We start from the raw sequence: 10,672 nt of genomic DNA on the forward strand, positions 1-10,672 counted from the left end.
AGGAATCTGCTCAGGAGACCGACCAGTCGAGTTCGGGCCCCACCTACTTCTCCTGATTTGTCAATTTTTCTTATGGCCAGTATTCCCTTTCTGAACAAACTTCACAAATAGACCCGCGGACCCGTCAGGGGGGCGGGGTCGGGGCCAGTCAGGCCGACAGGCTGGCTAAAGGTTACCTTAAACAGTATGTTTAACATTCCTCAGCTCAAAATCGACTTCCCGCAAGTTTGGGGGTGGGGTGAGGCAGGGCAGGTGTCAGGGATAGGGGCCGGCTGAATCCTCACTCCAACTAATGCTGGGAACCCGTGGGTTCTTAACACTCCCAAGCGCCGGGCCTTGGATCCCTACTCAGGCGGCCGACTCTTCACAGTCCAGAGGTGCGCCCTTGTCCCCACTGCTGGCCCGGGCTGCACGAATCTCGGAGGGGAGGTGGCAGTCCCGACTCCCTCCCTCCATGCAAAGGGGCCCAGCGGAGCGTTTGAACCCCTGTGTTAGGGGCTGCGGGCGGCTGGAGGGCGCAGGAGGAGGGAGGGGTGCAATCGCGGGGTGGCGAACGCCTCAGAGTCGCCGCCATCGTCTCAGCCGTCATCTCAGCCACCAGCAGGTGCGATAGCCACCCTGAGTCCTAACGGCGAGGGGCGCGGGCTGCAAAGCGAAACCGAGGCAAGGGCGCCCCCTATGCCCGGGACCGGGGAGTGCAGTGGCGAGCGGCGAGCGGCGTCGGCCCATCCTGCGGAGCGTGCGCCGCCTCTGGCCCCCGCGCCAGTCCGCTAGCCTAGCCGCCCGCCCAGCCGTCCTGGCGGCGGGGGGCCCCGGGTGTCCACGGCCGGACCGCCCGGCGCACTGCCGGCGCCAGGAGCCAGGGGCTCCCCACACCTTCCGAGATTCCTGCCGAGTGGCTTCGAGACCCAGCGCCCTCCCCCACCGCCTACACTTGCCCTCCTGTCCCAAGCAACTCGAAGCCACTGGGAGGCAGCCGCCCCCGCCCCTTGCCTCTGCGTCCCTTTCCCCTTCCCTCTCTCTAGCCTCCAGGGAAACAAAGGGGCTTTTTATAAAGCGAATTGGCGGCGGCGGCGACGGGGATGGCGGGGGGGGGGGGGGGAATCTATAAAGACAACAAGAGGCGGGGTGAGGGACGAAGCTGAACGGCCTCCGGGAGCCCCAAGCGACCGTGGCGGCCAGGAAGCCCCAGCGGGAGCGCGGCCGACCCCCCGGTCCGTGATCTCTCGGGTGGGGGCCCGCGCTCGCGGAAGGCTGGGCTGCCCCGTTGAGATGCTGCTTGCCGGCTCGCCGAAGCCTGGGAACCGGATCGCCCCGGCCGCGGGACCCAGGCTGGGCGGCGCGAGCCCCGCGGGTTCTCCCCTGGGAGACGCGGGCCCTCTCCTCTTCCCAGCTAACTCTTTCGAAATTGCTCAGGCTTGGGGAGAGTTTGCGTCTTTGTTCCAGCGAGGCAGCCTCTCGTACAACCGGCTCGCTCGCCCTCACAAAGTGCCGGAGCTGGCCTTGGTCGGCTACCTGCAAATGGCACGTTCGCCGTGGGGACGGCGCCCTGGGGGGAATTCCTTCTGCTGCCGAACAACGACAAGCCACCCCAGCAAGTGAAGTCACTTCTCTCCACGTCCCTGAGCCATCCTGTGCTCCCGCCCGCGTACACACTCACACCTACAATCGGGGCGCCCCAAACGGCCGCACCCGGCTGCAGGGGCACGACGGGGCGAAACCCCGGCCCGAAGTGCGTCTGTCTGCTCAGGTTCCGACGACTTCAGGGCAGTTTTCTGCAATCTAATCCTATTAGTGTCTGCTCAGTCCGCATTTAATCACGGATCAAAATCAGACGGTACGGCCAGCTTTCCAAGAGGCTTCCGACACGCTGCCTCGGGACGGAGCCTGACCGAGCCAACTGGCCGTGAAAAGTATTTGGCGGCGCTCCGGGGGGCTTCCCACCCGCCCTTGTTGGCGCTGGGTTGTGCCGCTGCTCCGAGGCCTGGGAGCTCGGGTCGCGGGGGCGCCGGGAGCTCCGGGCAGGAGCCCAGTCGGGGCTGCCTCCGGCCGCCAGCTCTGCTCGGGGCTGCTCTCCAGAGGAGAATTTGGCAGGGAAGGGAGCGAGAGGCGGCGGGCTCGGCGCGCGCACACTCCACACTCCCGTTCGGTGGCGGCAAACTGGCTACGGGTGGGGGTGGGGGGTGAATCCTGCGCCCAGCGCCCACTGCCGACTGGTCCAGGCTCTGGGAGCCGGGATGCGAAGGCAGCGTCGCCAGTGGCCTCCCGGCAGCGAGCGGCTCCGGGTGCGCCGGGACCGAGCGGGAGCCTCCTGGTGGCCCAGCGCGGCCGGGTGAGCCCTTGTGGCCCGCGCCCCTCTGCCTTCCCTCCTCAGTGCTTGACTGCCCCTGCCCGATTCCAGATACCCGGCGAGCGTCGGGGTGCAGGCACAGGCCACGGTCCCGGGCAATGCGAGCTGCGCTCCGCTCGGCCCGGCCAGTTAGAGAAGCGGGCGACCACGCGCAGCGCCAGGTGGGCCGTGTGCTCGGAGCAAACTTCGGGGTCCCCCGGCCCTCAGTAATCCGGGGCCTGCGCTCCTCCGCGACGCAGGCCACAAGTGGGGGCCACAAGTGCAGCTCGGCGCCCCCAGAGCATTCGGACCTCCCGCGCCCGCCCTCAGCCTTACCGTGCTGCGGAGCTCCCGCGGCGGCGGCGGCGGCGGCGGGGGCAGTGCCCAAGGGGCAGGCTGCCGCCAGCGCGGGCAACCTGACCTCCTTGGTGGCAGATCTCCCGGGGCTAGTGGCCGGTGCCCCCCGAGCCCGCCCGCCGCCGGCCGCTTCAGCTCGCGGCCAAGTTCATGCCGGCGGCGCTGCAGCGGCGGCCTCAGTCTGCTCGCTCCATTCCCACCGCCCGGCTCCGCGCCGCGCGCCCGGAAGGTGGAGTTTCGGGGGTTTAAGTTACTGATAGGCATTTCTCACTGCTGTGTCACTCGGGGAGGAGGAGACACGCACGCCGCACACTCACACACCCTCACACTCAAGGCGACGAACGGCTCCGGCCTTAAAGGGGAAGCCGCGCTGCCCCGCCCGCGACCCCGCTGGACAGGGAGTCCTGAAACACCGAGTTCCGGGCCCGCACCGGGCCGGGGGCAGCAGAAGGCGGCGACCGCCAGAGGGGCCTACGGGGCCGTCCAGCCACTCTCTGAACAGGAAAGCGGCCACAGGCTGGCCTCCCTGTGGTCGTCTCGCTTCTCCAGTCAACTCCAGCTGGGCAGCCGGGCAGCAACGGGAGGCAAGGAATGGGCACGGGGACACTCACCTCGGTGGCTCCGCACGCTGCGGGAGACGGTCGGTGCCCTAGGCGGCAGGTGGCCTGCCTAGACGGTGCGCCGCTGGCCAGAGGCGACAGCGGGGTGACCGAGCGTCCCCGGGCACGAGCGGATGGAGCTGGCCGGAGGGCAGCAAGCGGGGCCCCGCGCGCGCGGCAGGTACTCTTCCCGCTTCTGGGCCGAGCGAGCCGGCGGTGTGCGCCCTGGTAGGACGCAGAGCGAGCTGGGAGAGCGGGAGAACCAGCACTCACCAGCGACAGGGCCGGAGCGCGTGCCAGACCAACGGAGACCGCGGGAGGCCAGAGAGAGGGCGAGATCGAATCCCAGAGTGGCACTGGTGGAGAGGGGGCCGGAGCGGGAAAGAGAGACACAGTGCGGGGCGGAGGGGAGAGAGACAGTGGGGGCGGGGGAAGAGAGACACGAGGGGGGGGGGCGGAGGCAGAGAGAGACAGTGGGGGGCGGGGGGTGCGAAGAAACAGTGCGGGGCGAGGGGTAAGAGACACAGTGGGGGCGGGGGAGGAGAGACTGTGGGGGACGAGGTAAGAGAGACACAGTCGGGGGTGGGGGAAAGAGACACAGTGGGGGCGTGGGGGAGAGACAGTGGGGGTCGGGGGGGAGAGAGAATAAGAGCTGGCAGCTCCCCGGAGGACCCCTATTGTCACCCGGGACAGAGTAACAGCTTCAGGTAGCCAGTTCCACGCCCGTCCCCCTTTCCCTCCTCCGCAGAGACCGACCCCCAGCCGCGGCCCTGGCCTCATCTCCCTCGCCCCGGGAGGGCGCTCACCTTCCGCGGGCCGCTGCCGGGCAGGGAGCGCAGGTCTCACGGCCGCCGCGTCGGCCCGCCGGCTCCCGCCCAGACGGCCAAGGTGTCCCGCGGTGACAGCCGTGGAGACCCGGGCTCTCAGGTGGCGACTACCGAACTGCACCCGACCCCGCTTGTGGCCTAGAGGCGCCCCTCCCCCGGGGGCCCCCGCCGCCCCCGCTCCCACCCGGGTGCGGACCCTGTCTCAGCCTCCCGCCGGCGTGCTCGGCGAGAAGCCCGGGCGTGCCAGCCAGTCTCCCGCCTCTCTGGCCCCGGGCCGGCGGAGCCCCCGCGGGAGCTGGGCTGGCCTGGCCTCGCGCCGCGCGGGGTTATCCCGGGGCAGACACCTGCGGCTTCTGCAGGAACATGGCTTCTTCGTGAACTGCCCGGCGGCGAGCCGGAGCGTGCCGCCCGCCCTCTACCCACCCCCTACCCCCCGGGGCACCAAGGCCCGTGGCTCCCCTCCCCGTCTCCCCCGGGGGCTGGCCCGCGCCCCCCAATCCGGGGTCCCCGTCTGGGCTGCATTTCCTAACCTAAACTTCCAGAGTGGCGGCGGGGGCCGAGCCCAGCCCGCGGACGCCGCGTCTGGTCCGACAGCAGCAACGCCGAGTGCAGCCCCTGAGTGGCCTGTGGGCTCCCGCCTGCACCTCCGAGGAGCGACCTGTTAGCAGCACATCTGGTCACGACTCGGCCGAGTTGCGGGCCGGGAATAAAGGGGAGGACCTGCCTCCCTTTCGGCCCCTCCTTCCCTCCACGCCCACGCCCTCGGTCCGAGAGAAGCGCCGAGCCCCCTCCCAGAAGCGAACGAAGTCCTTTCGTGGGCTGCGTAGGTGTGCCCGAGCAGATCGCTGGCCTCGGAGCGTTTCCCGAAGTTTCCTGACGGAGGAGCCACGCCCGGGCCCCGCCGCGGGCACAGGTGTCGGAGTCCTGCTCCTCCGTCCCGGTCCCGGGGCAAGGGCGGCCCTGCCGGGCTGTTGGGAAGGAATCCACCTTGGCCGGGCCCCGCTAGGGTTGCCCTGCCAGGAGAACGTATCGTGCTCTGGTGATCAAAACGGATCGCAGTTCCTTACCTCCGGTCCCCACTAGGCCGCAGTTGGAGACCCGGGGCCCTGGCGGGTCGGGGTCCTGCGGGGACCGGGGTCATCCTAGACCCACCGCGTCCCCGTAGAGCGAGAGCAAGTTTGCATCTTGAAGGAAAGTGGATTAAACAAAACGGAAGCAGGCATAACTGTTGTCTGTTACCGAGTGTTGCGAATGGTTTTCAAATTTGCTTCCCGCCCACCTCCAAGTGCACTGATCCTGGGGTGGAAAACGGGGATCGGTTCCCAGGAGCCTTCCCTCCACCCTCGTGTCACTTCTCCGCTTCCTCAGTGGACCAGGTGGTCCTCACTTCCCCGTGGGGCCTGGGAGTCAGGGAGATCCCAGGCGCACCCGTGCCAGAGGATCCACGGCCCGCTTGGCACAAGGGCCTGGATGGCCGCTAGACATCTCCAGCTCCACGAGGCCTGAGCCGAACTCCTGACCGTCCCTGAAACACACTCCTCCCATAGTCTGTCACCTTAGTTCACCGCGGCTCCATCCTACAAATTCCCTACAGTTTTCCTGGATGCTTTTCTTTCGCTCACACCCCATATCCAGAGAGGCAGATAGTTCTCTTGTCTCCATCTTCAAAATGGTTCCACGCTCCCAGCCTTCTCCCTTCTGCCACTGCTACCGTCTGTGCCTGGCCACCAGCATCTCCTGCCTGGATTATTGCAGTAGCCACCTGAAAGATTGCCATTTCCTACCTCCCTCGCCCTCTTCTCCCCTGCCCCAGGAAGGTCTTCTGCAGCAGCTCCCCACTTCTCCCAAACTGGATGACACCATCTTCCTTCTTGCCCTCACTTGCTCTGCTCCAGGCCTCCTGACTCTTCCTCAACACACAAGGTACATCTGTCCTAAGGGCCTTTGCACTGGCTCTTCTGTGTGTTGGAATGCACTTTACCAGATGGCCACTGGGTCCGCTCCCTCCTTTCCTTTCATCTTGACCAACCCTGGCAGAAGTCACCTGGCCAACCTATGCAACAGTTCAAAGCCCTATACCCATCTCTGGCACTCCACTCCACTTCCCTTTGTTTTCTCTCTAGTACTTAACTAGCTTAACTAACTGACCTGCCAATAGATTAGATCCCAAGAGAGCCGCCATCAGTGCCTGTTTTGCTCACTGTTAAATTCGTAGCTCCTGACATGTTACCTGGCACAGAATATCTGCTCACTGAATGTTAGTAGGATTCTGTTTTCCTGGAACATTTCAGGAAACTCTGGGAGCCACAGGAGTGTACAACACATGGGGAAAGGGACCCATAGCTGTCATTACATTTTAAGGAGGTTTATGAGACCAGTCTCGGATCATGTCACCAAGGGGCATTGTGGCCCAGATGTGTTGTGGTTCTTTCAGTTCCTGTTGGAAACAGAGGTTCCCTTGTGGTTTTTGCCTTGAGTACTCCAAGGCTAATGGAGAAATGGGAGGCAGTGAGGAAGAGGACTTTGTACTCATTGAATAGACTGGCTATGAGACCGTTTTGTTGCCCCAAATGTGAACCAGGTCTGGAGCTAACAGCTCTCTCCATGCATCGAGGTATACCGTGTACTTTACCTGCATGAGTCTATTTACCCTGTAGATGCTAAGCTGTTGTCATCTCTGTGTTCTCGATGAGGAAATGAGAGGCTCAGAGATGGGAGGGCATGTCTGGGGTCATGCGACTAGAGAGTGGCCGAGCAGTAAGCAGTTGGGCCTCAAAACTTGGGCTGCTTCCACCTGTCAAGTGGCTGCTCACATTTAGTGGGAGCAGCCCTGGACTGCGGGTCCAGGCAAGGAAAGGAATTCTACAACCTCTCCAGGGGCTGCCCTTCCCCAGGGATCTCCTGGCCCTGTTGCTTGAGAAGCTGCCAAGCAAAGGGTCAGACTTGGGCTATGGGAGTTCAGGGGCACCATGGCAAGGCCAATGTGGGCCCTGCCTTTGGTCTGACACAAACCTGTAGCTCGAGAGATAAGAAAACAGTCAGCAGACACCTCTTATTCATAGGCAGAATCCTGTGAACATACAATAAGTTTTTCCACATTCATGTGACAGGTGTGGAGCTTTAACTGGGCAGCTTCTGGAACTCTGTGTTGCCTGCGTAGGTGGGGGCCCTTGGAGAGCAGGCATGCTGACTGCAAGTATAGCAGTTGCTCTGTTCGTCAGTACACCCTTGCTCCAAAGCCTCCTGTGGCTTTCTACTGCCGATAGCACTAAGTCCCAACTCCTCAGTCTGGTGTCCCACAGGTGGGCCTCAGCCTTCATCCAGATTCATCTTCTGGTGTTTTCACACATGCTCCTGGGCCTTCTGCCCAGTTGAACTGTTGACTGGACACCAAACAATCCTGGTTCTTCTGACCTCTACACTTTGCTTATGCATTTCTGCCTAGGATGCTGGCTGTCCTGTCAAAATTCCACCTGACTTTCAGGGCTCCTCTCAAAAGGCTCATCCTCCATGAAGCCTGGCTCAAGTTGCATCACAGCACAGCACCGGTGCCCTCTCTCCCTCCCTCTGCCAGCCGTGAGCCTGTCTGTCTCTCTGATTCTGCACGCCTTTGCCCTCAGCTCTTCCTGTTCCACTATTTTACCAGAGACGTTTGGGGTCCCCCCAAAGCCTCCCTGATAAACTCACGGCTGACTCATGGCTGGGACAAAGAGGGGTTCACGGTGTCCTCTGAATGACAGAATCCAGACCCAGAGGGAAGAAATGGGGTGATACACAGTGGCAGAGCTCAGCACAGGGCCTGACATTGCCACCCCTCACCCCCAGCTGCTGCACATGCTTAGAGGCTGTTGGCTGTGTCTGGAAGTCACCCCCTACCTACACTCTCCTAGCCTCTCCCCTGTTCCTGGCCCCCTGCAGCTATGCCCCCTACCCGGTGCAGAGACCACACCCCACAGCCCAGGCTCCGAGTGTTAGGCTCCCTGAACATTCTTTCAGGGCTTGTTATTAATAATGCCCCCTCTGCATAGAATCCTAACCGCGATGACCTGCGTTTTCTGCCCACAGCAGACTGGTGTCCACAACCAACAGGAACCGGGACAGACAAATATCTGTGGGGAAGCCCAGGGTGGTGACTGTCTCCTGTTGTAGATCCAGGTGCAGCCGCTCCGGCATCTCCTTACTGAGGTATAGTCAGGGTTGCAGCCCCCTCTGGACGGAACTACTCTTGGCAGGGTACCTGGTCTATAGGTTGTTTGTCCTCAGAGAAGAGGGTACTGTTATGTGCCCCAAACACCCCCAAAGACAGAAGGCAGGTATTGAACGTAAGGTGAAATATATTAGGATGAAAGCTCAGTTCTGCATGTGGGTCCAAAGCCATGTGCAAATGATTTAGGCAAATGGTGAGTGTTTTGCTATGTTTGGCAAAAGGTGATTGTGTGCCAGGTGAGGAGTCAGGTTGGGGCACTTGCTGAGGACATGTAGCATTTTGCCCTGGTGGGGTGGACGAGAACCATTGGGAAATCCTTTTAAGTTGAAGTATCATTTTGAGTTGAATTAGTTCTCTTCACCATGTTCTTAATTTTAATTTTCTCTGGGATGTTGGTGGTGGTAAGCACTTTTAAGATTCACAATGGAAACAAATGGGAAATTATTAAAATATTGATTATAATTTCCTGGCGACTTCACTGGTTTAAAAAATAGGAACCTTTAAGAAAGAAGCCCTCATTAGCAAGTGAGCAGTTAATCAAAAGAATGGCTTGCATCGATTTCACCATGAAACCAGAAAGCTGTGGCTACACGTCAATTTTTCCCCTGAAGCTCCTTGCTTACCACAAATGCCACTTTCAGAATGCCATAGGTAGTATCATCAAAGGGTAGATAAGGATGGGAAATGGTTTTGGAAACATAGAAATATAATTTAGGTAATTAACATAAATCCAGATGACTGCCAGTTTTCCTCTTGCACCATACATACAACTGAAAGACACTGTCAAAGCTTTTATATAGAAAAAAGTATGCAGATGGCTTGCTAATTATTACTCTCTATGCGATGACATTTTTTTTTTTTTCCAACAGCACAGGCACGACTCAGGCCTCACATGGGAAGAGGCTCCATCCACTATTCTAGGACCCTTCAGAACATTTGCAATTTTGTGATTAGAAATACACACACCCACCAAAATCCAGGCCTGTGGCTATCCTAGCAACCAGCTAGTCTACTGCCGCACCATCGCTACAAGGGTTCAGAAGGTTAATATGACCTAACGCCAGGGGACCAGCCAGAGCCCAGCATCAAGCAGGCATACTGTCCAGGCAGACACTGGGAAAAAACAAAAACAAAAACACAAATGGACAACGTGCTCCTGCTGTTCTTGGTTTGGAAAACACAATCATCTTAAAATTAAAAGCAGCCCAAACTGTTGGCATACCCACTGTGCACCAGGGCCTGTACTTCACATCATGAGCTCATGAAGCCTCATAAGAACTAATTTCAGAGTGGTGCAGACTGAGGTTCAGAGACGTTCAGCAACTTGTCTTGAGATCGCACAGCTGCTCACTGGTGAAACCAAGATTTGAATGACCTAGGCGGTCTGCTACAGCAGCCTCCAAAAAATTCCATGAAGATAAAACTCACCAGGGAGATGGGAAATAACATGCACTTCACGTTACCAACTCTGTACCTGTAGCTTTGCTAGTTTGCTGGCTTGCACTGCCTCATGAAAAAGGACTGTCACATTTTCAGCAATTTTGTGAACTTGTTGATAGGTCTTGGTAGCTTGTAATTGACCATGGTGGGAGTAGCTACACTTCCAGAAATGGGCACAGGTCCAGGCTGGTTATAAATGTTAAGAAACATTCCATTGCATACAGACATTAGAGCCAGACTGCCTGGTTCAAATCCTGGGATCACCACTTGCCATATGGCCTGGGGAAAAATGGAGACCTTAGTCTGCCAAAGGGAGATAATCACAGTGCCTGTCTCATTGGCTGGTTGAAATCTTTCAAATAAAAATAAATCCATATAAAGCACCTGCCACAGTAGAAGTGATGGGCTACTGTTTGTAAAAATAAGTATACTCCAACTGCTAATAAATACTATTATTTTTATTATTACTTCATCTAGAGTACAGCAACATGTCCTAAATATTCTCTCTGCCTCTGGTCTTGTACCCTCCAGTGCATCCTCCTCACAGATGCGAGGGTAAATTTCTAGAATACAGATCTTACCTTGTTCCTCCCTTGCTCAAAATATTTCTGCTGCTGCTGCTAAGTCGCTTCAGTCGTGTCCGACTCTGTGCGACCCCAGAGACGGCAGCCCACCAGGCTCCCCTGTCTCTGGGATTCTCCAGGCAAGAACACTGGAGTGGGTTGCCATTTCCTTCTCCAATGCATGAAAGTGAAAAGTGAAAGTAAAGTTGCTCAGTCGTCCAACTCCTAGTGACCCCATGGACTGCAGCCCACCAGGCTCCTCTGTCCATGGGATTTGCCAGGCAAGAGTACTGGAGTGCGTTGCTGTTGTCTTCTCTGCAAAATATTTCTATGGCTCCCTATTACCCTCA

The 10,672-nt window shown here is 59.3% G+C and overlaps 1 protein-coding gene and 1 long non-coding RNA gene across 13 annotated transcripts in view; one reads left to right on the forward strand and one right to left on the reverse strand.

The window, feature by feature from the left end:
* Window positions 1–4,798, reverse strand: part of MAMLD1 (mastermind like domain containing 1) — a 119,504-nt gene extending 114,706 nt beyond the window's left edge. For 3 of the 11 annotated variants that reach the window (XR_015158382.1, XM_086386281.1, XM_086386287.1), the window contains exon 1: window positions 4,643–4,798. Coding sequence is in view for 3 of the 11 variants with exons in the window: in XM_086386285.1 (XP_086242411.1) it covers window positions 2,666–2,950 (285 nt within the window). In the remaining 8 variants the exon portion in view is untranslated. Of the gene's footprint in view, window positions 1–2,665; window positions 2,981–4,642 lie in introns of those variants that run through there. The other 8 variants (XR_015158381.1, XR_015158380.1, XM_086386285.1 and 5 more) reach the window with 8 other exon arrangements.
* On the forward strand, window positions 2,968–10,231 carry LOC147341164 (uncharacterized). Of its 2 annotated transcripts, none has more exons than XR_015158383.1 (3): window positions 2,968–3,466; window positions 8,178–8,297; window positions 9,189–10,231. It is a non-coding gene; the product is annotated as an uncharacterized LOC147341164 (long non-coding RNA). The 2 variants fall into 2 exon arrangements; XR_015158384.1 differs by having other exon boundaries at window positions 3,004–3,466; window positions 8,181–8,297.
* The last annotated feature ends 441 nt before the right edge of the window (window positions 10,232–10,672 follow it).

The sequence above is a fragment of the Bos grunniens genome, chromosome X (genome assembly GCF_055505025.1).
Source record: "Bos grunniens cultivar Pamir isolate PY7600 chromosome X, Bosgru_T2T1.0, whole genome shotgun sequence".
NCBI lineage: Eukaryota > Metazoa > Chordata > Mammalia > Artiodactyla > Bovidae > Bos > Bos grunniens.